Source organism: Trachypithecus francoisi, unplaced genomic scaffold (genome assembly GCF_009764315.1).
Source record: "Trachypithecus francoisi isolate TF-2019V2 unplaced genomic scaffold, Tfra_2.0 Lachesis_group11, whole genome shotgun sequence".
In the NCBI taxonomy this organism is placed as follows: domain Eukaryota; kingdom Metazoa; phylum Chordata; class Mammalia; order Primates; family Cercopithecidae; genus Trachypithecus; species Trachypithecus francoisi.
In genome coordinates this window covers 53,096,163-53,112,874 of record NW_022681456.1, presented here as the reverse complement: position 1 = coordinate 53,112,874, position 16,712 = coordinate 53,096,163, and the positions used below count along the sequence as shown (strand labels likewise).

Here is a 16,712-nt window from a genome sequence, read left to right as displayed (position 1 = left end):
TTTTCCTACAGTGCCTTTAGCACCTCCACAAAATTTGACTTTAATCAACTGTACTTCAGACTTTGTATGGCTGAAATGGAGCCCAAGTCCTCTTCCAGGCGGTATTGTTAAAGTATATAGTTTTAAAATTCATGAACATGAAACTGACACTATATATTATAAGGTACGTTGATTATAGCAGTATATGTTTATTTTTAAAAATCAGAAATTGAATTAAAATCTTTTGACACAGGAGGAAAATGGACTACTAAATTAAACAATGACTATTTTTTTAAGCTTATTTCCTACAATTTAAGGATGCTTGTGGAAAACACAAGAAGCATTTGCCAGATATATAAGCTGAATACTTCATAGAGCAATGTGCTTAGATTTGTAACTTCTAGATATCTACAACTTAAGAAGCAGTTGCATCATTTTGTTAATGCTGGAAAGTGTATAGTAATTTTTTTCTGGCTTACAAATATAAAATGTATTTCTATCTGTTGTTAACAGCAGTACCAAGGGAATCTTTTTAACCTTTTGGAAAGGTATTCATATTTATTCTGGACTTCTGGTCATCTTTCCCGATAGCATATGATCCTACACCAATTGGTCTTTTAAGATATATCCTTATTTTTTTATTTTCAAGACTAATTCATTTGCAACACTAACCACATTTTCCCTCTTCCATATTTGGAATTCAGAATTAGTGAAAAGTATCCACAGAACTGATGTAACAAAGAGTCTCAAATATATGTTTGTGATTTCTAGCATTTCATTGCCAAAATGTAATTAACAAGCATTTATTTAAGAAAATTTTCTTATTATTTTCCTCAAAGGCAAATAACGTCCTGGAATGTTCTTCTTTAGTTTAGAGCAAGAAGAGTGCAAAAAATCTGCAGTAAACATTTTACTCAATATTATGAGTATTACAATTTATGACTGTGGTAAATCATTGTTATAGCATATGTAGCTTACAAATTGAATAGTAAAAATCAAAAGCAGGCATTAACTTTATGTCATCAGGAACAATGACTTTCTTTCTGGAAACCAATATATTACTTTAAAACTTGAGAGTCTGAGTATAATTTGAATCATATTACCCCATAAATGTGAAATTTGTTTCCCAGAAGTGTGAAATTACATTAAATGACATGAAGCCTCTTGCCCTTTAATATCTATCCCTGGTTTAATCTTAACATTTTTCCATTTTTTATTTGCTTTGTCTGTATGGGTCACTGGGAGATAGATATCAAAAGAGAAAAAAGAATCCTTTTCTTAGAGTAATCGCATTCCTAGGACAATTGTGTATGTGTATTAGAGCGTGGTTGTCTACATATGGATCTTATCTCCTCAGAATGGTGATCTTTAACATACACTGTCTTAGCATAGTGGTAAAGCAAGGGCTCTGACTTCAAATTACCTGGCTCAGATTCTGCCTTTGAGACTTATTGTGCTTCAATAGGGACATTGCTTACTTCTTAACGCAAAATGGGAGTTACAAAGATGTGTACATTCGAAATTGAGGATTACAAAGGAAAGTCTACATAGAGCATTTCAAACAATTCCAAGCATGTGATAAACATGTTAGCTGTTGTTGCTGTAATTGTACACAGTTTTTAAAAGAACAAAAAAATCTGTCCAACATTGTAATAGCACTAAGCATGGAATGACAATATGCCATTATGTGAACATGAGAACATGAGAATAATTCATATTCTAAGATTTGGAAACAGATTTTTTCAATAGAAGCACATCTTTAATATTTCACAAGCAGCAAAAATACCATCTTTATACCATTAAGTATTAAATATATCATTTGGGATGGGCAGTCGTTTTGTGTTTTAAAATCTGCTACCTCGTGTTACTCCTTTTTACATCTATTGTCTCATTCATCAATTTTCATAATCTTATTTGCTTTTGAATTCCTTTAAATGTACTCTCATGCCATCTTTTTCCCTGTCTCAACATCTAGTTACTATATCTGCTTTCCTCTTTCTGTTTAGCTTTCTCCCCTAGTGTGTTCTATTTTCCTTTCTCTTTCATCTACCCTGATATCCTGACAGCATCAATTTATATTATTTTATCTGTTTTTCTATTCTTTTTCTTCTTTTAAATTATGTGTGCATTTGTGGAGGTGGAATAACGTTATAACCACTTCAAATGTTACTGCTATCCCAGTCAATCCACTGTGGCCCACGGATAATGAAATCAATAGGTGACTTGGGTCACTCACACATACTGAAAGAAATTATTTATTTAGTACAAAGTTCTATCAAAATATGTTTGTAAGTATTTATCACTCATGTTTCCCTTTTTGACAACATATGCTTGTGTAAATCTGTTCACTATCCCATAAACTACTCTCTTATTACTATGCCCTCTTGAGTTCAGTTGTTTCTCTGGCTATTAGCTCTTCCTAACCAAAATCATAATTTGCTTGTTTTGTGTTTATTTTTTTCTCATTCAGAAATTGTATATTTCTCTAGTTAATATAAAAATTCTTTGATGGCAGGGACCATGCCTTATATGTGTCTATAATCTCAGAATATCTAATATGTGTTTTGTAAATAGTAAGCAGGAAAGAATGACTGCAATATATTAGGTAAGCCCCTAAAGTCAGTCAGTGAATTCCTAGAGATTATTTTAAAATATGATTCTAATTGTAAATTTTCCAATAATTAATATTCTTGTAAAATTTCTGTTACTGTGGTGTTTAATAAATAATCAAAATGGTTTATATTTTGTCAGATATAACGTAAGAGTCCTACGTTTATATCACATAGGAGATTATCTTCTCTGTCCATGAGGATAATTGATTAATCTTAACTGCTTTCTTGGTTAGGACAATTATCTTTGAATGAAAACTTTGTACTTAATGATAATTTTTTCTATGAGAAAGCATATTCCTCCTTGGGCAACTATGATACTCTTTTGTTCCTTTTCTTATTTCTCTAAAAGCAGTATCAAATTAGAAATTTAGGAATTGGCTGGGAAAACTCCCAATTTAAGCTTCATGGAAGCAGATATTTTAAAATTATTATTCACTGCTGTTTTGTCAGTGTCTACATACAGTAGCTGAAGAATAAATACATTGACACAGGAATGCTGTGGGTATCAAAAATGAATTTAGATGAGTTCAGAAAAATTACGTGTCTCCGACCACCACAAGTTGGTTTTAAATTGCAGACTGTAATTATAGCAAATTTTTAAAAAATGAGTATATAATTCCAAGTAAAAATTATGAAAACAAAACACTCTGGTTTTCTAAAAAGTCAATTGTAGACCAGGTGCAGTAGCTCACACTTATAATCCCAGCACTTTGGGAGGCCGAGGTGGGCGGATCACCTCAGGCCAGGAGTTCAAGACCAGCCTGGCCAATATGGCTAAACTCCATCTCTACTAAAAAATACAAAAATTAGCTGGGCATGGTGGCACGCACCTGTAATCCCAGCTACTCAGGAGGCTGAGGCAGGGAGAATTGCTTGAACCTGGGAGGTGGAGGTTGCAGCAAGCAGAGATCATGCCACTGCACTCCAGCCTGGGCCACAAAACGAGACTCTGTCAAGAAAAAAAAAAAAGTCTAAAAAAGGCAATTTCTTCAGGGAAAAGAGGGTGCCCAGTTCATCCTTGTATCATAAACTGAACACACTCTATGGCACAAGATAAATGCTAATATTTGTTTTATTATAATTTAAAATATCCATGCTTATTAATCTGTAAGTTAAATATAAAAGGAATAATTTCAATGAAAATATTCCAGTGATGAACAATTTTTTGACAATGCATTGGGACTAATAATTTTTTTTCTGCTTTTCAGAATATATCAGGTTTTCAAACTGAAGCCAAACTTGTTGGACTAGAACCAGTCAGCACCTACTCTATCAGTGTATCTGCCTTCACCAAAGTTGGAAATGGCAATCAATTTAGTAATGTAGTAAAATTCACAACCCAAGAATCAGGTTAGATACACTTTTTGGGCCTAAAATGTTTCATTTTATATTTAATACCTTTCCTTTCCTTTTCTCAGTTTATATGATAAAGTATCATTACTTAAGAGTCTACTCAAAGGGAAATTGCGTTTCATTGATTTACGTTTAGTCTTGGTCTTGTGTGAAATCATATGCTGTATGTGTGTTTATGCATACATTTTTACACATAGTTTTTCCTTTTGAACAGAAGAAGTTGAAATAAAAAAGTAGTTTGGGAACAAAATAGCCTTCTAGATATCTGTGAAAATTACCTAATTCTTGGAACTGTTTGAGATAGCTGGGGAAGAAGGGGGAAATGAACTAGCAGTCACTTTTAACAGGCTGATTTATATTTTTATGAAACAGTATCTATAATTTTCTTTTAAGAAGATGAGTTGTGACATTTGGAGAGAATGAGTCATTGCATAAGCCCCCTATGTTCCCATCATCCCATCTTTACCATGTGGATGACACTGAAATATCATTGGCCTAATTCATCAACAGCTTACCTGCTGTGTCACACATGTAGTACACATGACATATCTTGCCTTTGTGTGCACACTGAGTAGTTTTTATTTACGACCATTTAATGATGGCTTAGTAATGTACTTTTCCTTTTCTCAACTGGACAACACCTTTAAAAGCACCTCTTTTTAATTTTTATTTTTTTATCTTCTGTCAATGTTTATTGAATGAGTACAAGATCCCATTCTAGTCATTTCTCCTTATCAGCTCTGGATGCACTTCCTGGTATGTTAGTGAATCTCTAAATTGAGACTGTAGACCACTGACTACTAAATTAATCATTTTTGCATAAATTTATGACTACCTGAGACTGCTTTTCATAGCATTCCCGTAAGAGAGGCAAAATAAATAGCATTTATAGTGGATAAAAGTACATGCTGTGAAGTCATTATCTGGATTTGAATTTGAGCCCCATGACCTACTAGTTGTATAATCTTGGCAAAGGCTCATGACTCTGTGAGCCTCTGTATCCTTAATTGCAAAGAAGCACACATTAGCAGTAGCCATCTCATAATGTTGTTGTCAAACGTATTTGAAAAAATCCACATAAAGCACTTTATAGAGTGTTGGACACACAGTAAATGCCCACTTCATAGAGTGCTGGACACACAGTAAATGCCCTCTAAATATTACTGTTGCCCCCATTCCCATGTTACAGATGAAGAAGCCATGATTCAGGCATATTAGATGAAAAGGACCTCGAGAAAATTAGTGAAGAACCTGTCTAGAACATTGGCCTTCTGACTTCTAGTGACGAGTGGACATGACTGTAGGAAATGCATGTTGTAAACGAGTGGTAGAATACAAAAATGTTCAACCCATAAATAAAAAATATTTTAATAATATTTGTACATGAGAGCAATAACAATCGAGGCTAATCTTGTAGAAAATGCTCTGTAAACCAATAAATATTTTTATCAGCAAGATAAAATTGTACCCCAACATTCTATACTCTGATTATTTAAATAAATAAAATTTTCACCTTTAAGAGTTTTAATATAACTAGTTATTTTTTTTTTTGAGGTTCAAAAAATCAGGAAAATAGATATTCACAAAATCCAGATTTAGAAACTAAAGTTCAACAAATTGTCAACTATCTTATGTTAACTTTAAAAATGTTGTTATATGATTCTGAAAACAAGGAAGTGAATAGTTAATAACATTTAATTGCCATATCCATTGATCAGCCCAGAAATTATCTTTAAAAAATTTTTCAATGCCACACATTCCTTAAGTATTCTCCTTTAGTACGGGTGTCTTTAGCTTACAGAGGAAGAAAAGTTTATAACAGCTCAGTTTAGATCCAGGTAGAGCAGTGTAGGCAGGTCAAGGATCACCTGAATATTCTTTAAAGCACTATATTTTGCATAATGGCAGCAAGTTATTTTCTTTCAATTTTCATTGTTTGTAATCCACAGATTGACTATGTCCCAATTTTTCTTCTAGCATTATCTTTTACTGTGACAAGAAAATTTATTCTACTAATACCACCATTGGGGACATTGGCTAATTGGACATTTCTGTGGGAAGCAGCCAGTCTCTCTAATGTGCAGTCACTTTGGTGGGCTAGGATATTGTTCCTTAACCAGGCCTTCCAGATACAGAGGACCTCTGAGAAATTGGGTTACTTTCAAGTAAATTCAGAAAAGCTCTAGAAAATAAGACTAAGGCTCCTTAAATCTTCCTTCCAATGATGTCTACAAAAGGTACTTAAAGATGAGATACTCAAGTTTCTTCCAAAGAAAACATCCCAGTAAAAACCAGTACCTTTAAATTAGTTAGGGGTTTCCAAGTACTGTGAAGCCCAGATTTGTCACATCAGGGAGGCACCTGTATCTATGTTTTGCATAAAAATGTTCCATAATAAAGTATTGCTAAGATTCTTCCTTTCCAAGTAAAAGAGCAGTTATCAAACACTGCCTGGGCCTGGGCTTGAGGCTACACATTTGCTTCTGAGCTTTCGAGGATGTGATTGGTGCTTGGAGCTGGAAGATATTTAGTGACTTGTTCAATATTGTAAGGATTAATACAATAGCATAAAAAGCAAGTCAACAGCCTTTTGATTCTGTCTATGTTAATGACTTTTTAAGCACACATTGAAAATTTGATATATTAAATATTTTTCTAGTTGTACTTCTAAACACAGTTGTATCTAGTGATCACATAATTCAATCAGTTATCTACTTACATGTGTATGCACTTTAACTTGCGGCATATGTTTATCTCTTAAGTTCCAGATGTCGTGCAGAATATGCAGTGCATGGCAACTAGCTGGCAGTCAGTTTTAGTGAAATGGGATCCACCCAAAAAGGCAAATGGAATAATAACACAATATATGATAACAGTTGAAAGGAATTCTACAAAAGTCTCTCCCCAAGATCACATGTACACTTTCATAAAGCTTCTTGCCAGTACCTCATATGTCTTTAAAGTAAGAGCTTCAACCTCAGCTGGTGAAGGTGATGAAAGCACATGCCATGTCAGCACACTACCTGAAACAGGTAACTAACGTGAAACAGGTAACTAACATGAAACGTTTAACTATTTGGGGATTGTGTCAATACCACCTGCAATCTTTATAGCATACTTACCTAATCATATAAAGCACATATTAAAAAATACATCACAGGCTTTTTATCCCACGTGTTGCTTGAGTACCAGCTGTGTACTACATTGACCCTTCTCCAAAACATTGGGAGATTGAAGGGAGGAAAAAAAAGAGAGAGGATCCGCTTTACTGTATTTCCACAAATATAAAACCCCAACTTAATGAATTATGTTTTATCATGATTTAAAAGAAAAAATAAATATGTAAACCTTTCATGTATATCTTTTTTTGTCTTATTTGTTTTTATGGAATTCTAGATGTTTTCCTGAACTATATGGTTGCAGTATCAGACTCAGTTTCATCTATTTTCTCCCCTTTATATCAATCTTTATCTTTCATGTTATTTGAATAAAATATCCAGGTCATTAAGCTTTAGTCCACAAGAAGAAATTCTCACCTTCCCTAGCAGCACTATATCCTATGTCATAATATCCTTCATCCTATTTTCTTCCATATTCTACCTGCTTATATTAAAGTCTGTTTCTTTCCTGATAACACCACTTCCCTGGATGCTTGTCCTAATAGGCACTGTAGATATTGGCAATAATTGTCAAATTCTGGCACTTCCAGACCCTTTATCTTGGAAATGTCTTTCAACCCGTCTTGAGGCTGTAAACCTAGAACATCAAGACATAGCCTGCCTTCTCTCTGATTTCAGCATCTAACTCAGCATCCTTTCCTTTTCCTTCTTCCAGGGCAATATTTTTTCAGACTATGGTGTTTCCTTTTCCAGGATGGAATAGTTACATTTCAACAACACCATCTCTTGCTTCTTAGATATCATACCATGTCATTGTGACTTATCCTCCACGAAGATTCCTCATTCTGAGAAGACCCCATTATTTGTTTTTTCCAAGATGCTGGCTGGTAAATATTTCTAGGAAAAAGTAGAAATGATTCTACTTTTTTCGTCTGTAAATTCATTGTCCTTAATTGTCCCAGCTTCTCCACAATCTTCTATGTATCCCTTGTTTATACGCTATAGGAAATATATTAATAGGAATACTCTCTATTCCACATGAAAATTGTTCTCTTTCTGAACCTAGTCTCTTCCCCCATCGTCCATATTTATTTTTATTTTACTAATACTATCAAATATATTGATAGGCCCCCCTTCCATCAAAATTTATCCATGTCTTTATTTATGCCTTCCAGATACCTTCTCTTAGGATGTCCTTGCCTTCCTCTTTTAGGGATCTAGTTGTTCATTTTCGTTCTAATCTTATGTCTTCTCTAGAACATTACTCCATCAATTTATTCGCATCTCTCCTGCATTTATCCTCTCTCTCTTTTTCTTGCACATTCATCCAAATTATTGAAAAATTTCAACTGAAGACCTAGTTGGAGTATCAACTCCAAATATATTTGAAATGGAATTTGTGTTGCATGAAATCACTGTCTTTTTCTTAGTCTTCTATGCCTGTTCTTGAGAATCCATTGGACCCCAAGCTTCATAGTTTTATAAAATTCCTTACTCCATCTCTTCTACATACAGTCAGGTCTCATCAATTCAATTTCCATCATGGCTCTGCAATTTACCCCTTCTCTACCTTGACCACCACCATTGTATATCAGAGGGACCTTGTTGCTTCCTGTAATAACACCCTAACTAGCCTTATCACCCACACTACTTTACCCATAAGTCTCATCTTTCCACCTACTCACTTAATTGAATCGGTTCTAACATACAAATAGGCCATTTATGCATTGGGAGGGGAAATGTATTATCTGAACAATAAAGGTTAGACATGTCAAGTTGGGTACCTGAAGCACAGAAGTAATAATGAAAGGCACCATGTGTAGGAGATGGATTAGAATACTGCAAATATTTTACTCATTCTCATTGCCTAGAAAATATCCTAGAATCCATAGCTAATTAGAATTTGAGTTCTCTCTAGCTTTTTATTCTTCTATCCTTTTATTGTATCTTCTCGTATAGCTGATGTCTCCAGCGAAACTTCATTTATTTAGAATGCTATTTCACTATTTCAGTATTTTAACTTAGAAAACATTTATTAAACTACTATGAACTAAAAATTGACTAGATTCTCTTCTTTAAACATACCCAACCCTTTTTCATCATCAGATTGCTTTGCTTCCCTTAGCCGTATTATTATTTTCCCTTTCTATGACACATAAAATTTTATTCATTTTTAAAAGCCCAGCTTAAATGTGCCTTCTTTATTAAAGCCTTTAATGGCATTTCTGGACTTCATCCCAGATGTGCTGACTCATAGCCTCAATGAGTGAAGCTTAAGAATCCATGCACTTAAGAATCTCTTTAGGTAATTCTGATATTCTGTGTGTATCGGAGAGTACTGGAGTAGATTACCAGGAACTTTTGAGGACAGGCAAACAGTGTCAGAAAGGTCCATCAAGGGGTGACACGTGTTTTCCTAGTGGGTGGCCAGCACGTCATTGCTATGTGGAGTCTGTGGGAAGAAAAAATATTCAAATCCAGGTAGGTGGTCTGCATCAGAGTGGTCTAGCACCAGGTAAAATGGTCTTGATCATTGGGCAGGAGCTGAGTCTTTGAGAACTGGCAAATAAAATACAGGACAATATATCTCAAATAAATGAGAGATTCAGGAATAAGGCAGGAGATACTAGGTTGGTGCAAACGTAACTGCAGTTTTTGCCATTAAAAGTAATATTGAGTACACTGGTACTCAAAGTGACAGCTTAGACACAGGAATGAAGCAGGAATTCAGTTAGTAGAACTGTGACACATGATCTAAATTGCATTGTGCACCTGATGTAGAGTCACCTGAATTTGAGGTCCAGGTCTTTGTAAAATAATAATAATAATAATAGAAATTTGAATTCCATCTTAACTCAGGATTAAAAGGCAACACATGTGGAGACTGAAGGGATTCTAAATCAAATAATTAGGTGGTTATTAAACATATTGTACTATGAACTATGTACTTTCCTGCTACTGAGGACCATTGCTTCTCAAAGCTTGAATTCTGCATCAGAATGTGCAGCACTGTGGCATGGTTCTAGATTTATGGAATCAGAATTTGGGAATTAGGACCCAGATCTTCATTTAAACAAGACATGTGAATAATACAGTGCTGAATTTGGGAACCACTCATTTCTACTGTAAACTCTTTGCTTGTAGGAACCATGTCTTATTTGTCTTTGTTTTACTCACAGTTCCTAGCAGAAAGCCTTGGGCATTGTAAGCATTCAAATGTTTGTAGAAGAAAGAAATGAATTGCTTTCTTCTAAAATTCATTATTTTTCATAGGTGTTTTTACTCCATTGCAATATATTATTTCCACATTCCCATCAGGCAAAATCGTATATATTTTCTCCCATGTAAATATAAAAATTCTTTAAATTAAAGAGAGTCATTTATATAAAGCATGAGTATTAACTGTTGCTTCAAAAATATTTTGATTTCATATCTTTAAAATTGTTTTGCATCTAGTATGTAATTATATTTATGATTACAGTATTTATTAGGTAATTAATTTGATTTTATATGATTCACATGAATTATTTGTTGATAAGAGGTTAATAAGAACTGGGAATTTATTGTTCAGATTGGAAACAGTTTTACAGCCTGTTGCATACTTCTAATTTATGTGGTCTAAGATTAGTCACAGTGCATAGCCAGCTCTGAGCCACTGACTCCATACTTATTTTTGACATAAAGTGAAATCAAATTTGGCGCACTCTCTCACTGCCTAGTGTGTGACCTTAACATTCCTTCCAGGGATTATTGGGTATTTTTTAAATGTAAACTTGGTCAAATCTGGATGCAGCCAAATGTGTATCATGACGATTGCATTTATGAGGAGATTAGTGTTTGGTGTCTAAGCTGGTTCCCTTGTCACAGTCAGATATGTTGGAACAGGGCAGTAAAGATGAAGGTCCCCAAACTTGGTTCTACATTTTAACAGCATTTTATGCCCAAATATATCATATATACCAATAAAAATAATAACAGCAAGTCCATGTGCATGCGATATTTAACTTTTAGAACCTTGAATTGATTCAAAATGCTCTTATTCATTTTACTATCAAAACTTAGCATAACATGGATGGAACTGGAGGACATTATGTTAAGTGAAATAAGTCAGGCACAGAAAGACAAACTTCACATGTTCTCACTCATTTGTGGCAGCCAAAAACTAAAACAATTGAACTCATGGAGATAGAGTGTAGAATGATGGTTTCCAGAGCCTGGAAAAGGTAGGAGGGGCAGGGGGGTAGGAAAAGCGGGAATGGTTAAGGGTACAAAAACATAGAATGAATAAGGTCTAGTATTTGATAGTACAACGAGGTGACCAGTCAATAATTTCTTTTACATTAAAAAATAACTAAAATAGTATAATTGGAATTTTTGTAACACAAGGAAATGATAAATGCTTGAGGTGATGGATACCTCATTTACCCTGATGTGATTATTATACATTGCACTCCTGTATCAAAGTATCTTGTGTACCCTGTAAATACATACACCTAGTATGCACCCATAAATATTTAAGATTTAAAATTAAAAAACAGTTAAAATAAATCTAGTAAATGTTTGGATTTAATATTTGGTTTTAAAAACTTGGTCTTTTGTGCAAGATAATTTTATAATTTGTGTTTATCCAGAGCTCTTCCAAGCTCCATAACTTAGAATCAAAAGAGAAAAATAAGGTACTTCCCTCAGATGCAAAAACTTAATTTAGGGAAAGTAAAATGTGTATTTGTGATTTTTAGAGGTGTTATTTTCTGCAGTGATTTCTTTATTAGCTTTTTGTCCAATGGAAGATATCAGGCATATGCAGTGATCCAGTGGAAATCCACTGAGCTTGCAAATATATTAATGTTACAGTATGATTGACTTGGAATGTATTCAATTTAATTATCATCATCATCATCATCATCATCATTATCATCATTTTAGAGACAATATCTCACTGTGTCACTCAGTCTGGAGTGCAGCGGCTTTATCTCAGCTCACTGTAGCCTCAACCTGCTGGGCTCAAGTGATCCTCCTACTTCAGGCTCCTGAGTAGCTAGGACTACAGGTTTGCACCACCATGCCCAGCTAATTTTGTTTGTTTGTTTGTTTGAGACAGGGTCTCATTCTCTTGCCCAGGCTAGAGTGAAGTGGTGCTATCTTGACTCACTGCAGCCTCCACCTCCCAGATTCAAGCAATTCTTGTGCCTTGGGCCTCCCAAGTAGCTAAGATCATAGGTGTGCGCCACCACACCTGACTAATTTTTGTATTTTTAATGGAGACAGGGTTTCGCCATGTGGGCCAGTCTGGGTATCGAACTCCTGACTTCATGTGATCTGCCTGCATCGGCCTTCCAAAGTGCTGGAATTACAGGCGTGAGCCATGGCTCCCAGCCTGCCCAGCTAATTTTTATTTATTTTTGTAGGGAGAGTCTCACTATGTTGCCCAGACTGGTCTCAAACTCCTGGTTCAAGTAATCCTTCTGCTTCAGTCTCCCAAAGTGTTGGGATTACAGGCATGAGCCACACACCCAACCTAGCTTATTTGTTAAATAAAATACTTCTATATTTTATAATAATTTATAAAATTCGTATATACCATTTAATAGATTGAATGTGGGCAATAAAAGTACTGTCCTTCTATGGCTACAAATTGGTGCACTAAATCAAAAGTTCACTTTTCCTTTGTATCCTACTTACATAACTTTCCTCATCCATCTCCTGTATTAAGATTTGAAATAAAGGATGCAGGAAAGTTGCATGATTCTGATTGCTCTCAAACAAGTGAATTAAAACATTCAACTTACCAGTGGGTAATCACTAAAAGCACAAAAGACATTATAGTTGCTTATCACAAATCAGAGGGAAATAACTATTAGTATATCTAATTGAAATTCAGGTGTTTTGTACAATATCTTTTATATAGACTTAATTATTAAATATAAAATTTTTCTTAAGAGTCAGTATCAGATGAGAAATGTCTTTTTCCACTTCTTGTAGTGCAGTGGACAGTTGACCAATATATACTTATTTACTGCTTGTTATGTTCAGGTTCTAGGTGTGGGGTTCAAGACTCAAGTTTGAGTGCCAGGTGGCATTGGGGATCTTTGCCCTGCACATCCAAATAACTCCATTATTATAATAAAACATATTTAATATGTATAAAACAAACACAAACCTACATAATATGTCGGTCAATTTTGTGGCTTGAAGTTTTTTTTTTTTTTTTTTTTTGAGACAGAGTCTTGCTCTGTTGTTCAGGCTGGAGTGCAGTGGCACAATCTCAGCTCACTGCAACCTCCACCTCCCGGGTTCAAGCTATTCTCATGCCTCAGCCTCCCTAGTAGCTGGGACTACAGGCCTGTGCCACTACCCCCAGCTAAGTTTTTGTATTTTTGGTAGCCATGGGGTTTTGCCATGTTGGCCAAGCTGAGTTTGAACTCCTGACCTCAGGTGATCTTCTCACCTTAGCCTCCCAAAGTGCTGGGATTACAGGTATGAGCCACCACGCCTGGCCCTGAATATTTGATTAAATAAATATTCAAGAGAAAAAGATTTTACTGAGGCTTTTCTGAAGTGTGAAATGTGAATTGGATGTTGCTTATTGATAGTTTCAAAATTGCTTTCTATGAGAAGTTAAGAACCAGTAACCTAATTGGAAAAGGATGATATGGCACATATTTGTCTTGAACCTTGAATTTTGTAGACAAATACACTAATGTTTACTTAGATCATCTGATATAGTTCAATAAAAGTCAGGTTTTCTAAATGTTCTTTTTGGTTTATCAGTATGCTATGAGAAAATGCCAATTGTACATATCAAAGAACATTCCTCATTTATTGGAAATATCTTGGATGGTGAGGTTAAGGAAATCAGAGGAGATTATGGGTTGACTAAAGCACTCATGAATAGTGATACCCTCACTATTCATGAAAATAGTGAGAATAGTAGAGGAGAGGAAATAGGAATTTCAAGATACAGCAAGAGAAAACACACAGTGGAGAAACAAATGCAATACAAGGGGTCAGGCTGAGATGGAAACTTGACTGGAGAGGAGGGTATTTTATTAGAAGGAGTGGAAGCAGGAAGGTTGAATAACTGAAGTGGACCCTTACTTTCTCTGCTCTTAGTTTGGTGTGACTGTCACAGAAGTTTGAATCTGGTATAATAGAAAAGCAGGAACTTGTTCTAAATTCTCACATAAATAATTCTAAAAACAATGATTGTTTTTGGCCATTTTCCTGAACACTGCAGAAATCTCTTTAGATGGAGGATTTGTTCATTACATATTTACTAAGCCTCCTAAGTAATAAGGAATAAAATCTCCAGTCATTTCAATGGCCCATAAAGCCCTTCTTTTTAATCCAGTATTTTCTTCCCTAGTTATCTGTCACTTCCCTTATCTTGAAATGTATCCTCGAATGCTACCTCTTCCAAAAGGATTTCTGACTAATTTGTGACTGAACGTCCTTCCTCCCAACTAGAATTTTGCATACTCCTTTCCTGCTTTACTTTTCTCTTTTGGATATTATATGTACCATTATCTGTGGGTCTGTTCTCACTACAATATAGGTTGCATGGAGACAGAGATTTTTCTTTGTTCAAACCTATTTCCAGTGTCCAGAAAAGTATCTGGCATACAGTGATAATAAGTATATTATAAATGAATGAATCAATCAATGAACAGGCCAAGAAGAGTGATAGGCATACAGCAAACTCCAAGTATGCGTATGCTGGGTGTCTTAAGTAGAAACTTGCAGTCATAAAACTATTTTTAATCAATTATGTATTAAAACATGAGAAAGGCATGTCTTGATGAATATATTTTCTAATTAAACATTTTAAAGATAGTTGTAGATTCAAATGTAGTTATGAGAAATAATACAGAGAAATCCTGCATGTCCTTTATCCATTTTCTTCCAGTGGTAACATCTCTCAAGTAGTAATATCTTGCAAAACTGTACACAAAGAGTATATCAGATGGAGAACATTTCCATCAGAATAATCCCTCGTGTTGCCTTTTCATAGACCCAATTCCTGCCCATCATCTTGGTATCTCTCCTCATTCTGAACCCTTGGATACCACTAATCTGTTCTCCATTTTCTATAATTTTGTCATTTTAACAATGTTATATAAGTGGAATTATAAAGTATGTCACCTTTTTTACACAGAAAAAGACATTCAACCAAGTTTTTTTGAGTAGCAATCTTTTTCTTTTCTTTTCTTTTTTTTTTTTGGAGACAGAGTCTTGCTTTGTCATCCAGTCTGGAGTGCAGCGGTGCGATTTCGACTCACTGTAACCTCCGCCTCCTGGGTTCAATTGATTCTTCTGCCTCAGCCTCCCGAGTAGCTGGGACTACAGGCGCACGCCACCACACCCAGCTAATTTTGTATTTTTAGTAGAGACGAGGTTTCATCATGTTGGCCAGGCTGGTCTTGAACTCCTGAGCTCAGGCAATCTGCCCACCTTGGTCTCCCAAAGTGCTGGGATTACAGACATGACTCACTGCGCCTGGCTTTTTTTTTTTTTTTTTTTGGTATGGATGCACCACAGTTCCCTTAACCATTCACTGGTTGAAGGACATGTGGGTTGTGTCCATTTGTGGCTATTAGAAATAAAGCTGCTATAAGCACAAGTGCACAATTTTTGTAGAAACATAAATTTTCCTATGTTTAAGATACATATTGAGGAGCACATTGCTGGGTCATATGGTAGTTGCATGTTAATTTTTTTTTAAGAAACTGACAAACAGTTTTCCGAAGGAATTGTACCCCTTTAAATTCACTCCAACAATGTATGAGCCATCCAGTTTCACACATACATGTGTAATGATACATCATTCTGGTTTTAACTTCTGTATGGCTAACGTTCAATAGCTAACTGAATATATTTTTCATGTGCTTATGTACCATCTGTATATCCTCTTCCATAAAATGGCTATTCATTACTTTTGCCCGTTTCCTCAATGGATTGTTTTGTTTTATTGTTGAGTTTGGGAAAATTTTTAATATATTCTAGTTACTTGTTTTTGTTAGATACATGGTTTGCAAATGTTTTCTCCCAGGCTGTAGCTCGTCTTTCCTTTTTTTTTTTTTTTTTTTTTTTTTTGAGACGGAGTCTTGCTCTGTCGCCCAGGCTGGAGTGCAGTGGCGCAATCACAGCTCACCACAACCTCCACCTCCGGGGTTCAAGCAGTTCTTCTGCCTCAGCCTCCTGAGTAGCTGAGACTACAGGCATGTGCCACCAAGCCCAGCTCATTTTTTGTATTTTTAGTAGACAGGGATTCTCAGTGTTACCCAGGATGGTCTCGATCTCCTGGTCTCGTGATCTGCCCGCCTCGGCCTCCCAAAGTGCTGGGATTACAGGCGTGAGCCATCGCGCCCGGCCTGTAGCTTGTCTTTTCATCCTGTTAGTAGGGTCTTTAACAAAGCAAAACTTTTTAATTTTGATGATGTCTTATTTATCAATTTTTTCTTTTATAGATTGTGTTTATGGACGTCTAATTGCTCTAGTACCACTTGTTGAAAGACCTATCTCTCCTTCATTGAATTGCTTTTTCTTTGAAGTTTAGTATGTTGCTAGTTAATACTGTATAATGAAAATGTACAAAGAATAATGTTCCAATTTAAGTTAGATTTAAGTTAATGCTATTCATTAATAAGGA

At 35.2% G+C, this 16,712-nt stretch overlaps 1 protein-coding gene across 1 annotated transcript in view; it reads left to right on the top strand.

Moving 5' to 3' along the window:
- PTPRQ (protein tyrosine phosphatase receptor type Q) overlaps positions 1-16,712 on the top strand; it is a 218,733-nt gene that overhangs the window by 84,079 nt on the left and 117,942 nt on the right. The window contains exons 23-25 of the mRNA XM_033221161.1: positions 12-163; positions 3,800-3,941; positions 6,707-6,976. Coding sequence (XP_033077052.1) covers positions 12-163; positions 3,800-3,941; positions 6,707-6,976 — 564 coding nt within the window. The remainder of the gene's footprint in view (positions 1-11; positions 164-3,799; positions 3,942-6,706; positions 6,977-16,712) is intronic.